Source organism: Camelus dromedarius, chromosome 27, assembly GCF_036321535.1.
Source record: "Camelus dromedarius isolate mCamDro1 chromosome 27, mCamDro1.pat, whole genome shotgun sequence".
In the NCBI taxonomy this organism is placed as follows: Eukaryota; Metazoa; Chordata; class Mammalia; order Artiodactyla; family Camelidae; genus Camelus; species Camelus dromedarius.
Genome location: NC_087462.1, coordinates 23,793,868 through 23,813,364, shown reverse-complemented (window position 1 = coordinate 23,813,364; position 19,497 = coordinate 23,793,868). Strand labels below are relative to the sequence as shown.

At 45.7% G+C, this 19,497-nt stretch overlaps 1 protein-coding gene across 13 annotated transcripts in view; it reads left to right on the top strand.

Moving 5' to 3' along the window:
* The first annotated feature begins 7,120 nt into the window (after window positions 1–7,120).
* FAM193B (family with sequence similarity 193 member B) overlaps window positions 7,121–19,497 on the top strand; it is a 30,479-nt gene continuing 18,102 nt past the window's right edge. For 2 of the 13 annotated variants that reach the window (XM_031437906.2, XM_031437902.2), the window contains exon 1: window positions 7,192–7,428. In XM_031437906.2, the coding sequence (XP_031293766.2) occupies window positions 7,219–7,428 (210 nt within the window). In that variant the 5' untranslated portion in view covers window positions 7,192–7,218. Of the gene's footprint in view, window positions 7,429–8,047; window positions 8,512–13,450; window positions 13,512–19,497 lie in introns of those variants that run through there. The other 11 variants (XM_064480136.1, XM_031437905.2, XM_064480138.1 and 8 more) reach the window with 10 other exon arrangements.

Here is a 19,497-nt window from a genome sequence, read left to right as displayed (position 1 = left end):
CAGCATGCACGAGGTCCTGGGTTCAATCCCCAGTACCTCCTCTAAAAATAAATAAGCCTAATTACTGCCCCCCCTCCCGGCCAAAATAAAATAAATAATACAGTAATAAGTAAATATTTTTTTAAAAATGATTCAGGTAGTGGAAGGAACCCATCCATCAGCTGATGAGTAGAGAAGCAAAATGTGGTTCTATACAACAGAACAGTGTTCAGCCATAAAAAGGAATGAAATTCTTGTATTTGCTATGACATGGATGAACCTTGAAAACGTTATTCTAGGGGAAAGAAGCCAGACACAAAAGATCACATCTTGTACAATCCCAATTATGTGACGTGTCCAGAATAGGCAAATTCACAGAGACAGAAGCAGATGACTGGTTGCCAGGAGGGTGGAGGGAATGGAGAGTGACTGCTAATGGGAATGGGGTTTCTTTGGGGGATGATGACAATGTTCTGGAATTAGACAATAGTAATGGTTGCACAACCTTGTGAGTAACTTGAAAACAGCTGACTTGTATACCTTAAAAGGGTAGATGTACGAAAATAGTGTGTGGATTTTATCTCAATTCAAAAAAAAAAGATTTAGATGAAAACAAAAGGCAAATGATTCAGGTAACTCTTGCAAAATAGAAGAAACTGTGAATCCATAGATTAAAACGGGCACCACACCATAACCCAGAAAGAGCTCCCACACATCAGTCAGCACTGAGACATCGCCTGCAAAGACGCTGAATTTCAAAGATAAAGCAAAACTCACAGCTTCCAGGCAGAAAGGAAACAAGCACACAAAAATCAAACCACCTGCAAGCGGCAGATCAAGCTGTCGTCAGAATCTCCCAAAAACTTCCACTGCCAGCAGATAGTGCAGCAAGGCCTGGAGAGTCATCGAGGAAAAAAAAATGTGACGCAGGAATTTCCTGCCTTTCTCACACAGCTTCTAGGCACCAGAGAGATGTTTTCGGCGTTTCAGAACTCGTGAGGAGCCTGCTAGAAGCTCACCACTTGCAGTGGGACCTGCAGCATCAGCCTCACCTGGGAGATGCCCTCAGACACGCAGACTTTCAGACCCTGTCCCAGACCTACTGAACCAGAAGCAGCAGTTTGACAAGATGACTCTTAGGAACATAAAAGTTGGAGAAGCACTGTCCTAGAAGACAATTTTCAGCCAAAGACAAACAGAAAAACTAGCCGTGACAGCAGCAAAGTCAGTGGTGAGTACTGAATGCATTTAAATGTACAACTGAGCCAAAAACAAGCAGCGATTTTGGTTCCAGAAAAGGAACATAGAAACAGTCAAAGAAACTGTCTTCAGTAAAGTCAGAAAAGGAGAGAGGCAGAAGTGGTGGCTGATAGTAAAAGTAAGCTGATTTTCTCATCTTTCTCAGCAGAAGAATAACTAGATACCATCTTAAGCTAATAAGTAGTAAGGATATATTTAAAGAAATAACACAGGGTGGCGATACCAAAACCACACTAAATGCTGAAGGCGGGAGACTAGTGGGCTCTTTACTGGGGAATCTGACCCCCAGCAAATGGTCCACATCATCACCCACTGTGAAGCCCCCAGCTGACAAGGCTCACCATGTTTTCAAAGTCCCCAGTTAACCTCTTAGTCCCCATTCTTAATCACGAGCAGGGAGCCAGGAATCGCTGGACATCTGATGAAAATGTTGAACACATTAAAACAAGAGAAAAAAAGCAACCTGAAGAGAGTAGACATTACACTGGGAGAAGAACATGTTATGCATGTGTTAAAACTCTTCAAATTATGCACCAAAAAAGTGAATACTTCTGTATGTAAAATTTTTAATTGAGTAAGATTTTTAAAACTCTCTTTGAAATCTTCAAAATATATATATCCTTAAAATAATAATAGAATGCTATTTTTAAAAAAGAAAGAAGGAAGGAAAGAAGGATAGAAGAAAGGAAGGGAGGGAGGAAGATTCAGAAGAAAACAAAAACTCTTGGAAATTCAAAAACTGAGAGCATAAATGGAAAATATGCAAAGTGAAAGTTGGAAGATAATTTGAGAAACTCTCCCAAGAAGGAGGGCAAAGAAAAGGGATAGAAAAGATGAGAAAAATGAGAAAAACTCTCCAGTTGTGCATCCATGAAGCTGGCCCTGCTCGCACACATTTTTAAGTTAGCATGTAAAATTGATATATAAATTTAAACAGTTGCAAAAGATGTGATTTTAGTACCTTGCATACTTGCTTTAAAAATATTTTCTTCCAGTTCTCAGAGCAGCATAGTAAGTTAATTTCATGTATGGGAAACGTTTGTCACGACTTCTGGTCTGTGTTAGATGGATAAACAAACTGTGGGACTTCCATCCAATGGAATACCACTCAGCACAGAGAAAAATGGACTGTGGAGACAGAGGACAGCACGGATGAACTGCAAAAGAGTGATGCTGAGGGGAAGAAGTTAGGCAAAACAGAGTGAAAACTGTATGAAAATGCAAAACATTCACAGAGACGAAAAGCCGATCAGTGGTTGCCTGGGGAGAAGGGAAGGAGTAGGAGGGAAAGATTACAGGCAGGTGGAGAATGTGTCTGAAATCTCCCCAACGGAATATGAGTGAGAGTGATGTATAGTCATTTCTGGGTATTGCTCATGAAAACATCCCACGCACCCCTCGCGCTCTCTTCTTTCCTAACCTGTCATTGGATGGGGAGAACCCAGATGAGGACAGAGCCGCAAGAGAGAGGGGGACCAGATCCCTGGACGACTACATGGATGCCCTTTGTCCGGCATCGGGTTGTGACATGAACAAGAACTAAACGATTAAGGTATTAAACCCCTGAAGTGTTAGGGTCGTTTGTTACAGCACTTACCCCACCCTGACTAATACAGAGTCCAGTGTCAGCCCGCTGCCAGAAGAGAGCTGCCTGGCTGCCTCAAAGTTAGGTTCCCTCTGGGGCTCAGGCGTGTTCCCTGAGGCTCAAAAACTGAGCTGAGCCCTGGGAGTCAGCCAGCCGTGGGAAGGGGCTGTCCGTAAGCCTGGGCTGGTTTTCTCATAAACCCATCGAGCAAGTTCTGGGATGGCTAGGGAAGGAGACTGCCTGCTAGCCACAGAAGGACCCACACTGCCCACGGGCTTGTAAGACATTCTTCTGCATCGAGACCCTTTGGGTGAGTCTTCGTCTTGGACACAAATAATCTTATGCTCTGAAGCCATTCTGGGCAGTCTATCTACATTTATCTTCCTCAAAACTTCCTGTCACTAAGCCTTCAGACTGTTTCCTTCCAAGTCCCTGACCAACAGATGACACCATGAGCTAACGCCCAGGAATCAGAGTATCATTCCTTCAGGGCCTCTGGGCATGCTCCCCGTTTCTAGGTCCCTCAGGCCTTCTTGAAGGAAGACTGGAAGACTCCAGCAATCTGCTTCTCACTGGAGCTAGCAGCGTCTCTACAGGGCTTTAGATTTTTCCTCCTCAGTCAACTCACCATAAACAACTCTCCCCAAGACCATGACCATCAGTAGCAGGAGAGGAATGTAAACAACCTGCTCAGGCAGCCTACCTGTGCCTTCCGGGCTCGCTGGACCAGGCCATCTGCGTCACTTCCTCTTCGTGATGGAGTGCTGCTGGCCACCCCTAATTCTGGGGCTGGGGAGATCAGATAACGCAGTAGCTCAAGTTACAGTCACCTGCTACGCCACGGTCGGGCATCCAATTTCACCAGACCCCTGATGCAAGCCAGGAACTGTTTCTCAGAAGGAAAATCAACAGTTTGCTGAGAGAGGTCATAACTTTGCTCCAAAATCCAATATCTGAATAGCAAAGCCAAACGCGGAACTACCCACTCGGCAGCCTGATCCGGGAAGAAATCCTTCTCCTCGTGTGGTTCCCCTCGAAGTTGATAGCTTTCAAGTGACCCAGCAGTAGGTAAAAATAATGTACCTAAATACAGTATACTGTATACCCAAGCCTGAGGAAGCCCAGAAAGCATGCAGCCCTTTCTTTTTTTTTATTAACTTTTTTTATTGAGTTATAGTCATTTTACAATGTTGTGTCAAATTCCAGTGTAGAGCACAATTTGTCAGTTATACATGAACATACATATCTTCATTGTCACATTTTTTTTCGCTGTGAGCTACCACAAGATCTTGTATTTATTTCTCTGTGCTATACAGTATAATCTTGTTTATCTAGTCTATATATGCCTGTCAGTATCTACAAATTTCAAAGTCCCAGTCTGTCCCTTCCCACCCCCTACCCCCTGGCAGCCACAAGTTTGTATTCTATGTCTATGAGTCTGTTTCTGTTTTGTATTTATGTTCTTTTTTTTTTCTTTAGATTCCACATATGAGCAATCTCATATGGTATTTTTCTTTGTCTTTCTGGCTTACTTCACTTAGAATGACATTCTCCAAGGACATCCATGTTGCTGCAGATGGTGTTATGTTGTCATTTTTATGGCTAAATAGAATTCCATTGTATAAATATACCACATCTTCTTTATCCAGTCATCTGTTGATGGACATTTAGGTTGCTTCCATGTCTTGGCTATTGCAAATAGTGCTGCTATGAACATTGGGGTGCAGGTGTCTTTTTGAAGTAGGGTTATGTGCCCAGGAGTGGGATGACTGGGTCATATGGTAAGTCTATTCCTAGTCTTTTGAGGAATCTCCAGACTGTTTTCCACAGTGGCCTGCAGCCCTTTCTCAGTGGCCGGGACTGCGATGTCCAGCAGCTTGTCCTTTACTTGGTGTGGAATATCTCTACACACCCCAGACCCCTAGATAGTTCACTAAGTAGACAGGCCCCTATGTATTTGTGGGATTTATTATCTGCCCTCTGGCACACACATCGTGCTTACCAAATCATCTAGAGTATCTGCTACTTCCTGTTCTCAAGGTCCATCTGCATATTGTCATCAGTGTCACAGCAGATTAGCCTGATGTCCACTGGAATGCTGATTTGGTCAAAAATTCTGTAAACTGAGTGTGTCTCTAGAGTGACACACCCCTGAAGCAAGACAGTAAAGGTTTACTGTACCCCTGCTAGAGAAACACAAACTGTTCCCGAAGTTTGGTATAGAAGAAAGAGCACCGACCAGACCTATAATTGTGGGCCAGCAATTACACCTATCTGCTCCGAGAACAACCGCTCTGAAAAAGTACCTGCAGGTGGGTTCCCTAGCATAGTGAGTTTATCCTAATGCTTTGTCATTCTTTTTTTTTTTCCTGCTCCATCATTCTTTAAGGCCTTCTGTCTTTTCCGTTAATGTATGAACGGAAAAAAAGAAGTGTGATATAAATACCTAAATAGACAGATAACTGAATATAGGCACATATATAAAGAAATACATGAATATATATAAAATGTATATGGGAATATATATAAAGTACATATATAAAACATAAATATTAAAGAATATTATTCAGCCTTAAAAAAGAAAGAAGTCCGGGGGGAGGGTACAGTTCAGTGGTAGAGTACATGTCTAGCATGCACAAGGTCCTAGGTTCAATCCCCACTACCTCCATCAATAAAATAAATAAGTAAACCTAATTATCTCCCCCCCTAAATAAATAAATACATAAATAAATAAATAAATAAAAGAAATCCTGCCAGATGAAACTGGAGGACATTTTAAGTGAAACAAGCCAGTCACAAAAAGACAAATATTGCAAGATCTCACTTTTATATGGACTATTTCTTTTAAAAAAGCTGAACTCATAGTAACAGAGAGTAGAATAGTGGTTACCAGAGGCTGGTACAGGGAAAAGGAGGAGCTTTTTTTTTTTTAAGTAGAATGGTGATTGCCAGGGGCTGGAAGGACAGGAGAATGGGGAGTTAATTACTTAACGAGTACAGAGTGTCAGTTTTGCAAGAAGAAAAGAGTTCTGAAGATGCATGGTGGTGATGGTTGCTCAACAATATGAATGTACTTAATACCACTGAACTGTACACTTAGAAATTGTTAAGACAGTAAGTTTCCTGTTATGCATATTTTACCACAATAAAAATAAATAAATGGGGAAAAAAATATAATCTATCTTCTATTCTGGCCAAACTGAAGAGGTAATGTTGATATAGTGGGCATTACCCTGAATCACCACCCAAATCTTTGATGATGATTCCTGTGATAAGATGAAGTATTTTTTCATTTACCTTGTTGGCAGTTAGGGAGAGCTTCAGGGCCTTCCATTTAGCCCTTCCTCTCAAAACAACCCTTGATCCCTGGGTTAGGCCAATGTCAGAATTCTGCCCCTGTGGATGGATCGACAGCACCTCTACACATAACCTCCATATGGTTTCAGGGTACCACTGGCCCTGGCATGACACAGACTACACTCAAAACTATTTTTAAAAATTTATACTACGTGCATGTCTTATATATTCAAAAAAAGAAGGGAAAGAAAAATATCCCATTTTTAACAATTACATGCATAATCATTACACTTTTTAAAGTTCCTTTGTGTACCACTCAAAATCTCACGTACATACCACCTTCTGAGAAACACTGACCCGTTACGTGCCTAAGTCATCTTATCTTTATCACACTTGTAATTGCGTATTTAAGTGTCCACTTTCCCCACCAGACTGAGGGAGGAGTCAGGTCTGAGTTTTGCTGTCACAACCACCAAACGCTGGACTCCCCGTGGACCGCACATTGAAAATAAAGACCTAGACAGCCCCTCCGTCCCTTTCAGCTCAGTCTGTCCAAAAGCCCATGAGTTCTGGCTGGATGATGTTGAGCAACCATTTCGCCTTTTGTAGCCTCAGTCTTCTCCGCCGCAAAATGGTAACTATGGTGCCTGCCACGCCATGTGGGTGCGAGGAGTCAGGTAATGATTGTGAAAGTAGCGTAGCACCATAGAAATTACTAATTAATTCACTCATCCACATAACAGCCCGTTATTAAGTGCCCAGCGCCGTGCAGCACGGTTGCCACCGCGTACACCCTCTCCTGGAGCAGGTCTCACCCCTTCGATCCCAGGATGGGGAGGGCGTTTCCTCACCACGTTCACTCTCCCACGGAACTCCGGGTGGTGACCTTACTCAAAATGGCGCAGGTAGCCTCGGGGGCTAGTGCGGCGGCGCGGACTCCGCGTGCCCTCTGACCTGCTGGCAGCGGTGGAGGGAGAGCCGGGCGCCGCCATATTGGCTGTTGTCCTGTGAGGGGAGCGGCGGCGGCGGCGGCGGCGGCGGCGGCGGCGGCGGCGGCAGCGGCGCGAGTGGAGCGAGGGAGCGGCGCGAGCGGCAGCATGACTCGGAGGCGGAGCAGGCCGAGCGGCGGCGCGGGCCGGCGCGAGCGGGCGCGGGCTGCGGGGCCGCAGAAGCCCCTGGCGCCGGAGCCCCCGCCGCCGCCGAGCCTGGAAGCGGGAGCGGGTGCAGGGCCCCCAGAGGCGCTGGCGGAGCCTGACCGCGCCGGCCCCAGGGAGGAGGACGAGCCCAAGCTGGCACCCGTCCCCCAGGTAGGAGCGAGCGAGGCGAGTCCGGCTGCTCGGGCGCTTTCACCTCCCCGGAGCGCGGCCGGGACGCGCTTGGGGATGGACCGTCCTCCCCCGGCTGGGGCCAGAGCCGTATCCCCCCCAGGGCCAGGGCTGAGCCTTTCTCCCCCAAGGCGTGAGGGGAGCCTGGACCCTTCTGTCCCAAGCCGAGGCACGGCACATCCTGTCCCCCTGAGACCAGGCTGCCTGCTTTCTCCCACCGCCTCCGGGAAACGTTCTGGTCGCACGCCCACACTGGGACCTCGCTCCGATCTTGAGGCCACAGCTCAGCTCTGTGCCCTTCACCTCCCCTGGGCCCACCTGCTCCCCCACCCACCCACGGGCCACCTCGGGGCTCTGGGGCCTGGAAGGCTGCAGCCTCTTCGGTCTCCCCCCTGGGAGCGGCTCCACCCCTTCCCCTCGCTGCCCCTTTAGCAGCTGTGCCCCCAGCATATGTCTCCCGGGGCCTCCCTCCTCTCCTTGCCCAGCAGAGCAGTTGCAGGAGACAGCCAGGCTGCCCAGAAGACTTTAGTGGGGCTGCTGCACTGAGGTGGAAACCCAGTGAAGCCTGCTCTTTCTCCCCTCTATATCCCCGATCCACAAGGCAGCCCACCCAGACCCTCAGATCCCTGGGTTTGGCGAATCCTGCTGAGAGTGAGCAGTAGGAGGACTCTCCAAAGCTTCCAGCTTGCCACCTGGAAGAAGGTCACTTTCTTTTGAGCAGAGGAGATAATAGGAGGTACCCTGCCAGTGTTCACTGCCAAGCCCGGGTGGCATGAGCCACAGTTGCTCTGGGAGGGTTGTGGCACCTGGGGCTGGGTGGCTCGCCCTAAGCTTGCTCTGACGAAAGAGTTTTGAGTTGGTTTTTTGGCTGAGCCTGCCAAAGAAGGCAGGCTCCTGCAGGAGTCTTGGAGGGTCGGATGCAGCGCCGGATGAGGATGAGGCGTGGCGGAAGATGCGTTTGGCTCTGCAGACACTGCATCGGGCAGCAGGGGACTCTGGGAGGCTGGTGCAGCCAGAAGGCATGGCTCTTGACAGCCTTCTAGTAGAATCTCTGGAATTGTGCATGTGAGTGGGGATGCTGTTTGGGGTTCCATTCCCAGAAAGCCTTCCCTGACCTCCCCAGTTGTGTGAGGTGCCCCCTCTGTGCCCATAGTCCCCTGTGCTCCCCTCCGGTACCACTCCCCGTTCTGCGATGAGACATTCTGTTGATGTGTCTGTTCCCTGCACTGAACTGGGAACTCCACAGGGGCACACATTATGCCATCTCTCTCTGGTCCTCCAAGCCTAGCCCTGGGCCTTGCTGACACAGAGTAGGAATAACTAGGTGAATGAGAGAATGAATTCGTTGAGAACCTGTGCTTATTGTAACCCAGTTTGGATACTGGTCTCCTTTGTGTCTCAGAGCACAAGATTTTTAATTAATAAAGATGTCACCACTTATTGAGTGTCAGAGCCCCACCTTCACCCCTACCTCCTACCCTAGGCTGAATCTGGCTCCGGAGGGTTTGACTCCTCAGGCTGGATTCCTCCCTTGCTTGGTCTGACTTCCAACTCAAAAGCTCCTTCCCCCTCTAGCCTTCTCTTTTCCTGCTCTGGGCCCCACTGGGAGTGCTGTTCTCCAAAGGGAAGAGTGGGGGAAGGAAGAGCCGGGGAGCTGTTATCTTCTCTCTTTCCCACTCAGACCATACAGTGCTTTAGGGTCCCTGCCACTTAGCCAGCCTGTAGTGTCATGGCCAGAAAGTTTGGCTGGTGACTTAACCACTTAGTTTTTATTTAGGATGCAACTTCCCTGGAGCTATAAGCTTCATTAACATGGAAGGTTCTTACTGTGTCCTTACCTACTCTGCTGCTTGACCAGCCAATTCATTCATTTATTCATGCTAGGCACTTTACATACCTTCCCACCACCCTGTATTCTCAGCATTTTGCATAAATATGAGTTAACTATTACTGTAATTATAGGTCTGCTTTTGCTATGCAAACTCTTGAGGCTGCAGGAACCAGTCAGTCACCATTGTACCCTATGCCTAGTGGTTAAAAGATTTTAGTGAATGAACTGAAGGATATAAATACTGTTACCTCTTTTTTAAAATGAAAGAACAGGAACTCAGAGCAACTAAACATTTGCCCAAATAACTCCCACTATAAACCACCCCCTAACAACAACAACAAAGAAGGACGTTCTTGTGTACTGTGGGGAATACCACAAGACATATTTTTACTATAGCCACGATAGATGAAACAAACTGACAGACTCTTCTGATCGTACCCCATTTTTGCTGGGGAAGGGGGTTCTGGATGCCAGAAACAGGCTTTTGTGCCTCGGTGAAAAGCACTCGCCGAAAGAATTAGGATCAGTCATTGCTGTGCCCGCAGGCATGCCTTTGGTGAGGACCTCTGGCTCCCGCCACCACTTACAACCCTGTCTTAAGTGGGTAAGTAAGGTGAAGTTCAGTGTCACATGCCAAACTGAAGCCAGAGACCCAAATAGGACCACTTTAAGTCCATACACAAGTTCTAATGCCCTAAGTCACACGTTATTTTGTTTCTGTTTTTGTTTTGATTTGAGCCAGTATTTTTTAAGTCAAAGGTTTCCCACAAGAGTGGCTTTGTGTCATCTCTTAAAACTAAAAATCTGGTGCCACGTTTCCATGAGGCAGTAATCTGTGGTCTCTGAGTAGTCTGCCCCCGTTAGCGTACAAAGGATACCTGCTCTGTGCCAGGCCCTGGGCTAGGTAGGGGTGCAGAAGTGAATCGGACGTGGTCCCTTTTCACAAGGGGCTTACAATCTAGAGAACTTGTAAATAATAATTGCAGTAAGACTAGAAGAGCATTGCTTCCTCTAAGGTTCATAGGCCACTCTGATTCCGTCCAGTCCCCTTTGCTCATTTCCATAACCTATACACATTTAAAAGCAGGACCTTAGCTTAGTTGGGATCCCAAAAGTCCTTCTAATTGTTTAGGTCACTGAACTACTTTGATATGTTCACTAAGAACCCAAATCCTCATGTACTTCACAAGAAGACTAAAACAGTTACTGTCTTATTAGCAAAGAGAAAGAAAAACCTTACAAAGCAGTTGAAGGAGGCAGTGAGACATAATATTTAATGTTACAGACTTGGAGTGGGCTTTACACTCAGTCTCCTTGCTTTGTGACTCTGGGCATGTTTCTTCCCCTTTCTGAGCCTCTTCAGCAACTTCACAAGAGAGTGTGGAGCAACCCACATAGCACCTAGTGCTCCTCCGGAGAGCAGGAGTCAGACGTGGTGTGTGGCAGGAGCTGCTCTGTTCGGCCATGCAACGCCTGAGTGTTCTCACCTGCCAGCTCTGCTGGCTGTCTTTAGTTCCCTTGGATCATTCGGCTTGTAATCCAGGTGCACACACAGCAAACCCCCAGGAGACCTGGTAGACTGTAGATCAGCAGTTGGTGGGGGTTGAGCTCATCCTGCTCTTCCCGTCACTCTACAGCATCCCCTGGGATTTTGCCCAGCCTACTTTAAAGGAGCTCTAGAGACCTGGCTCCTGCACTGCTCAGAGTTAAACCTGCTCCCTCAAGGGACTGAAGCAGATGATCAGTATCTTTGCTAAAATCATCTCATTATGTTTGATCTACTCAGCAAGCATTATGACCTCTGTGCCAAGGCCTTTATTCAGGGCGCACAAATGAATGAGATGATCCCTATACCCTGAGACTTCTCCCTGCAAATCACTGCCCACCCAGGCTGGCCACTTCATTGCAGGTAGAAGGAAATGATACTGCGAAGAGACCCCTGTCACCTCTGATTTCTTCTTTGTAAGAAAATAGAGATTCACTATGCAGAAATGCTGGAAGGCCTTTGAAGATGAAGGCTTACCTGCTAAGATTTTTAAAATTTATTTTCCTTAAAACATCCCAGAGCTATAAGCTTAATATTTAATATCAGATGTACTGTTAAGATCCTAACACCTACTAAATCTAGAATTTTTGAGACCATGGGCTCTGTTTTAATTCACTTCTGGGGTATTCATTGTGCATGGTCCTTACGTGTTCAATGAATGGCAGTTAAACTAAATTATAATAAAAGAAATGTTAGATTTCTACCACCTTGTTCCTCTCTGCCCCCACTGCGAGGTCAGGCTGACAGTCATTCATTCAGGTCCATTGTACACACACCATGTCCAGTCTTCCCCTCACCTGATCTGGTGTGCATTTGTTTTACAACTCTGTTGGACACCCGATCTGTGCCAGGCCCTGGACTAGCGGAGAATGCAAAAGTGAATCAGTCATGGTCCCTGCCCACAGGGGCTCATGGTCCATAGAACACATATATAATAATTGCAATTAGGCTAGAAGAGCACTACTTTCCCTGAGTTAAGATTCAAATCCTAGGTCCTAGTACGTGGCCTTTAGAAGTGTTTCAGCCTCTTGGTTTGCTTTTTCATGTATAAAATGACAGTGATGACTGGCTCACGTTAGGGTTCATCGGGTACTACATTTCAAGCACTGGGCACAAGTGGTAGCTATGATTATTATAGATGATTTATTCTGAGGAAGCACAGACATCATAGCCTAGAAAAGGCTTCTCAGAGCTGAGGCTTCAAGGTCAAGTAGAAGTTCGTCCAGAGAAGGTGAGAAAAAGTGTCTAAACAAAGCGAGCAACATAGACAGAGACCCAGAGGCAAGAACTGCCCAGCTCACGGGATTGTGGTGAAGTCTGGCTAGAGAGGTTAGCAGCGTTCCTGAAAACCGTACCAAGAGATGTGGGCTTTTTCCTGTAGGCAAGGAGGAATCCATGAAAGTTTTTAAGTGGGAAAGTGAATGTGATGTACTTCAGTAGATTCTCTCTGGCAGCATGGGAGGAAGCAATTCCCAGTGGGAGAGGCAGCTGTGATTGCTGGATTCTACCTCCACCTCCCCCTAGCCTAACTCATCATCAGACCCCCTGTGCTTTGCTGGACCCTCTCCCAGACATAGAGAATTGGTCTCTAGGTCTGGAGCCCAGGAATCTATTGTTACCAGATTGCCCCGGGTGACTCTGATGTGTGGCTGGGTCTGGGAACTGCTAAATTAAGGGTGCCATGGGGATCTTTGCGGAGGCCTAGGATATTCTTCAAAGAATGGGGCTTCCGGGGGAGGAGGGAGCTTTTCCATAAGCAGGAGTAGAAATAGCCTTAGTTTAAAAAAAAAAAAGTGAACTTTTCCCAGTTCTCCACTTGTTGCCCACATTCTCCAACTGCTAATCTTTCTTTGTGTATCAAAACACATGCTACCACCTCTGTTGAATGACTGGGATGCATTGAATCATGGGACACAGGCCCTGCCCTTGAAAAGCTCACAGTGTTGTGGAGAAGACAGATTTCAACAACCAGGCTACATGTGATAAGTTCTATTCAAGAGATATGTTCGGTAGAGAAAAAAGTGTTAGGGCATCCCAGAGCAAAGCACAGTTCATTTTGTTTGTGGACTTAGGAGACTGTGACTCCCAAACTGAGCCTTAAAAGGAGGAGGCAGGGAACAGCATGAGTGAAGATGTGAGTGCTTCATGTACTGGGGGAAAGGAAAGGATATTGTGGGAAGGAATGGTTAATGGTTCTTCGTGGCAGAATGTGCAGGGCAGAAAAGGACTGAGGAGAGGCATGCTTGTGTCCTGGGAAAGGCCCCATGTTCACACCCTTCAGTTCTGTGCCCATGTTCCCACCCTCTTCCTTCAAACTCTAGGTGAATGGACATGGCACAGTCCCATAGGCCCCCTCCCCTTTATTCCCTACCCAAGGCTCCTAGCTCTCCAGCTCCCTTTCTGGTTTCTCTCTGTTCTGAAGTGAATGTGTATAGGGAAATGAAAGCAGAAAGAAGGGCCCAGAAATACTGAAGGTTCTTATTAGGAAGTTAGAGCCAGAGAACGTGGTCTGGGGGGGTTCAAAGAGGCCTTGAAGGTTACCTGTCTAGTCTTCTGTCCTGTGCTTCAACTAATAACTTTGGATTGGGCAAGTCTCACTTAGTAAGTTTCCCTGTCATTTCTTCCAGGACAGAAGAGGAAAGAAACTAACGGGTATTGAGCACCTACTGTGTGCCAGGCCCAGGCCAGGTACTTTACATAATTTATTTCCTTCTGTCCTCACAACTCTGTGAAGTATGGTTTTATTCTCATTTTATAAATGAGGAAATTGAGGCTCAAAGAAGTTAAGTAATAATCCAAGGTTGTACCTAAAATGGCAGAATTGGGATTTGAACTCACAACAGTCTGTCTCCAAAGTTCACACTCTTCCACCCATAAGAAGTCTGCTGGGGTTGCGGAGTAGCCGGTAATAGGGTTTGCCTGAAGTTGCAGGGAAATCAGCAGCAGCTTAGGCCTTCCCATGGCTGATTACACCAAGGAAGCAGGTTCAGCGGATGAACTAGCCTTGGCAGGTAGAAGGTCACTGGGGTCAGAGAGACTCAGCTTGTACAACCAGAGAGAATGCTCCACAAACTGGCTTTATGGTGTGAAACAGCTGGAAGGATCTGAGCCAACAGCCTGCTTGGGAGTTTGGGTGAAAGATCCAGGTCACCGAGGTGCAGTTATACCAGCTCCCTAGGAATCGGTTGCGCCTCTGATTGCCAGCATTAGAATGGCCTGAGATTCTTAGCACTGGGTCCTCCCGTTAGTGTCCTGGAGTGAGGCAGCCATGCCTCTTTAGCATGACATGTTGGGAAAGGGGCTGCTTGGGCTGTGTTTTAGTTTCTGTCCTTTGTGTAGAGCAGCTGAGACATGAGCCAGATAGGCTTGAAGCATTCATTCATTTATTCAGTGAATGCCTGCTGTGTGCCAGGCCCAAGCCAAGCCTAGATTCCTGGGCACTCTTAAATGGCCGAGGTCATTCCCTGCCCTCAAAGAGCTCCCATTCTATGGGGGTTTGGGAGTAGGCAGAGGATATATGTCTGTGGCACAATGTGATAGATGCTATACTAAAAATTCTACTTAGCCTGGTCCAGCAAAAGCTTCACTAAACTTTGACCAGGAACATAGGGGATGAGTAGGAACTGGCTGAGGAGTAGAGCTGAGGTGCTGAGGTTTGCAGGGGCAAGGTGTATTGAGGAACAGTGTAAACAGAACCTGTGGCTCTCGGGTGTTAGTGTTGAAATGCAGTATGGAGAGGTTAGCTGGGGCCGAGTCATGACTGTCAGGGGCCAGACGATCCCATGGTAGTGAGCTCAACCAGAAAGGAGCCTAAAGATTAAAGAGAAACCAGGGTAGGAAAGAGGAGGTAAAGAAAGGAGATCCTCAACCTGGGTAGGTATGCAAGAAGGCACATGACAAGCTTGTATTAAGTAGAGAAGCCCAATGTCCTGATTAGTTGATTGTTTTTAACTTGTATGTTGTTTTGTGTATTAATTATAATTATATATTACTTTAATTTGTGTTCCTACTTGATTCTTTAAATCGAATATGAGGCATCCTAGGAGTTGGGAGCACTGACAGCCCCGTGCATGAACCTCTCTGGTTGAACTGTGTGTTCTTAAGGCAGCAACTCTATATTGTTTATGTTTCCCAGCACCTAGCACAATGGTTGGCACCAGGTAGGGGCTCTGAGAATGTCTGCTGAATGAGAAGAGTGAGTGGTGATGGCTGGGCTGATGAGCCTTTCTAGGCTGGAGAGTAATCATTTTCTCTGCTTCGGAAGGGGAATTTTAGCTGTTGTCCTCTGCCTGCCTTGGTGACAGGGAGGCTCTCTGAGTTGGGTGACTTGAGAGTAGAGTGCTCCACGTGGCCACTTCAAATAAAATTTGGAAACTGTTTCAGGGCTGCTGGTTAGATACAGCATGTGTCTTGGGGGACTCCTCTACAGAAACTCTCAAACTCTTGGGAGTAACAGGAATCCACGAGCGAGTCTGGTTCTGGAAATTAGATCCAGCTTCAAGCACAGTCCCTGACAGCCGACTGGCCTGGTGACACACAAGCCCCAAACTGTGGTCAGAAAGGCCGAGGTGAAAAATTCATTTCATGTCCCCAAAGAGCTATCCAGATACGCCATGAACTCTGTATGGTTGTTAATAATCACTATTGTAGTGCTCCTGTTGGGTGGCAGACACTTGTCAGATGCTTTACATCAGCAGCTCTCAGAGTGTTTGCTCTTGGGACCCTTTTACGTTCCTAAAAATTGCTGAGGACCCAAAAGAGCTTTTGTTGGTTAAACTACTGGTATTTACCAAATTAAGTATTAAAGCTGAGAAAGTTTAAAAATATTTAGTTACTAATTCATTTCAGAATAACAATATTAAACCTATCACATTAACATAAATAACAACTTTTAAATGAAAAATAACTATTTTCCAAAAAAATTAGAATGGTCCTGTTTTTATTTTTCAAATTTGTCTGCCTTAGTAGAAGAATCTTGGATTCTCATGTATGTTTCAGTATTCAGTCTTTTGCAATACATTGTTTTGATTGAGGTATGTTTAAAAAAATCCGGCCTCACTCAGATATGTCGTTGAAAAAGGCAGAAGTATTTTGATAGCCTTTCCAGATGATTGTTCATATTCTTCTTTGCAATATGGAGTCTGAGACCGTATCAGTAAAGCCTTTATATGCATTTACATTAAAATCTGTTGGCCCATCTAACAGTTTTGAGTGGATTTGTTTTTACCAGAGCGTGATTCTGTAACATCATGCTTTGATCATTTGGGAAATAGGTTCACTGAGTTATGTAGATCTTCCAAATGTTTTCCCATTTCATTTTATAATATCAAAAGATATATTTGTTAATACCACCAATTTCATCATAAAGTCTTTAAATATTGGAAAGCTGTCAAGTTCATGATTGTGGATACAAGTTTTCCAAAATTCTAATTTTCGCCTAAAAGTTGAATTTTGTCATTGGCCACAAATACAAAGTTGTTTTCCTTGAAGTGACAGGCTCATTTTGTTCATTTTTTGAAAAAATGTCTGCCAATTTTCTCTCTTTTTTTCCGGGAAAAACTAGAATGCCCTGGCATGTTTCTCAGGGGAAGTCAGAAAAGTCTTGGGCTTGGTCAGGTGAGGGAGCAGATACTGCTTTTAATGGCTGCTCATGCCAGCCCCCTGGGCTGAGAGTGGCCACAGTCTAGTGTTCACCTGGATCCTTGACTGCTCTCGGGATGTGCCTGTTACAACATGGATCCCCTTTGTGAATAACCCCACATTGTCCAGAGATTTTGGTTTTGCTCAGAGAGTGAAACAGAAGTCTAGAGAACTCCTAGAACCTTTCCTTTTTCTTTCCCCATCTTTTCCCAAGGCTAGACCAAGATCTAGAGAGGCTCTGAGATGTAAACTGAGGTAAGAAGGAATAGTTAGTTGTTGCCCAGGGTTGCTGGGTTTAAAAATCAGTTCCTTCAGCCTTTGTGATGAAGAAACATGGTCGGAATTTTCATTCATTCAGTAAACATTTATTGATCCTGTTCTTCACGTGGGAATACTGTTCCAGGTGCTAAAAGTACAGCTTGAGAACAGCTAGCTGAGAGCCTGAATTGACTTCAGGGCATAAGAGGTCATCATTGTTAGGAATTTGGAAAATAGCAGGAGATTGTAGTCCAAGGGGACTGTGAACCAAGAGGTTCTCTCTGCCAAAGCAAAAATTTAAAAGAACAGAGGTAGCTTTTTGACTATATATAACATCTCCAGGGCTTGGGGTTCTCACTATCCTCTGGCAATTAAAGTAGATGAAAATGTCAGAGAGAAAAGTGCCCCAGCTCCACTGGGAGTTTTACCCAGGGGCAGGCATCGTGGCTTAGGGTTATGACAGTTTGAGGGTGGTCCCCAGAATTGCCCGGGCCAAGAAAGTAAGAATCTAGATACCAAACTCAAGACAGTGGATAAGCTAGTTTCCAGCGTAGACTTATTAAGAACAGACCAGCCAACGGGCCTATGTAGTAGACTGAGTGCCTCCTGCCTGGATCCCTTGAGCTAAGCGCTTTGTGTCTGTAATGTCACTTAATCCTCTGGATAACCTTATGCAATGTAGGTGGTATCATCCCTGCTTCAGTTTGTACTTAATTAGCTTTCCAGGCCCTGTGTTTCTTCCTTTAGCTAGAAAGATAGTCTGCCCTATATGCTCACTTGCATTGATGGCTAATCTTATTTATTATGCGTGCCAGTTTGGCTCTAGGGAAAGTCATATTATTTCCATGAACGGGGCACCTCATTGTAATCCCCAACGAATTCGGTCTTCCACTCTTCTGCACTTGAGATTGGAACCATTGAAGTGGAGATTCAGGGTGCGGAGATAGCCTTTTTCTGTGGGAAACAGTAATTTCAAGCAGTGTCACACCAAACTGCCTGCCATCTGTATGTTGCCATAGGGACATTTAACAAATCTGATTTAGCCACTATGTGCCCAGCTAAGCCTGTGCCCCTTAATACACTGTGAGGGATCCAGACACGAATCAGACCTGGTGCTTGTCTCCTAGGAGCACAACCTAGCAGAAGGGATGGAAGATGCAGGTTAATAAATTAAGTGGAAGGCACAAATGCTAGAACCAAGACACGGTGTGCTATGAGGATGTGAGGAGGAGAGGAGACTCTCTAGGAAAGCTTGGATGGATGAGGTTGGATCTGAGTTGGGCTTTGTTTAAGCCCTGTCCATCTATTCTGTTGGTAAATGTGGGAAGGAAGGAGTTTTCGGCAGAGGATCCCCTTTAGCAAAGAGATGAGTAGGAGAATACAGGGAGTATTTTGGGATCTTAAGGAATGACTTCGGGAGTAAGGACAGAAATTGAGATGCCCAGAAGTCACCTTCAGTTCATTGCATGTGAGAGATACTTGCATTCCTGTAAAATACAGTGACTGTATACTCTGTATTTTCAGCCCTAGTCTTGATTTTAAATACTGTCTCCCATTACTCCCATCCTGTTCATAATTAATGCCATATGTTGAGCCATGTATTACGTGCCTGGCACTGGGATAAGTGCTTTCACAGTGCTCACAGCCAGCCCTACATGTTAGGACTTAGTCCTGTCTTATAGATGAGGAGACAGGGGGTAGAACTTGCCTAGCATCACGCAGCCAGTAAGTGATGGGGGCCCAGGGTTAATGCCAAGCCCGTGTTGCTTTTCTGGTGCACCGCAGTACCTCCTGCAGGTGCTTTGGCACTAAGTACAGTCACACTGATCACATATTTAACTTAAAAGAATTCTGTGTTCACTTCTAAAAGAAAACATAGAAAACACTTATAATACATGTCCTTTACATTATACATTTGAATTCTTGGTCATGCCTACAGAACCATATGTACTGTACTTTATAGGCCATATTAAAATTTTTCAAGAATATAAGATTTTCATCTCATGTGATAAATGTAGAACCTAACACCCAAATGAAATGACACTCCACTTTAGTAAAATTACACGTCCTAGTGTTTGCCTTAAAAATACGGTCACCTCTCTGTTTCTCACAGGGAAAGGGTCTTGGGTGTTGGCCTCACCTCTTCCTCCTGGAGTTGCTGGGCACCTTGTAGCTATGGGAAGTTTCCTGGGTACACATCTCAGAAAGGCCTCCTCTGCCTTAACTTCTCTGAACACCATCCTTCCATCAGCCTTCCACTCTTCCCATGAGATACTCACTGCCGGTGGGCTCCAGAAGCCCGTGTCCCTTTGCAGCTGACCTTAAGTAGCTGCCTTGCTCACGGAGACGTCCCCCCTGGCAGACGTTAGGCAGCCTCTCATGTGAATTCCACATGTTAAGATTTCTTTCTCTCTCTGGTACTCTTTTCCAAGATCCTTTTACTTCCCCAAATGTTTCAGTATGCTCCTGGTACTACTGTCTGGTTGCCTTCTTTTTCTAGAAACCAGAGACCCAGGTCAGTGTAATTGTAGTATTACAGATTGAAGGATACCCTGATGCCAACTTATTGTGAGAAGGTGATTTTATTTGAAAAACATGATGCCGTTTATTTTATTGTTGGAGTGAAAATGATACCCTTATTATTCCTTTGCTTAGGCCTCTGCAAACACCTGTTACCTAGTGGTGGGTAAGTTTGGAAGGTATATCAGTTAAACTGTCGTGTATAACAAGCCACCCAAAACTTAGTGGCTTAAAACAGCACCACTTACCATTTGTC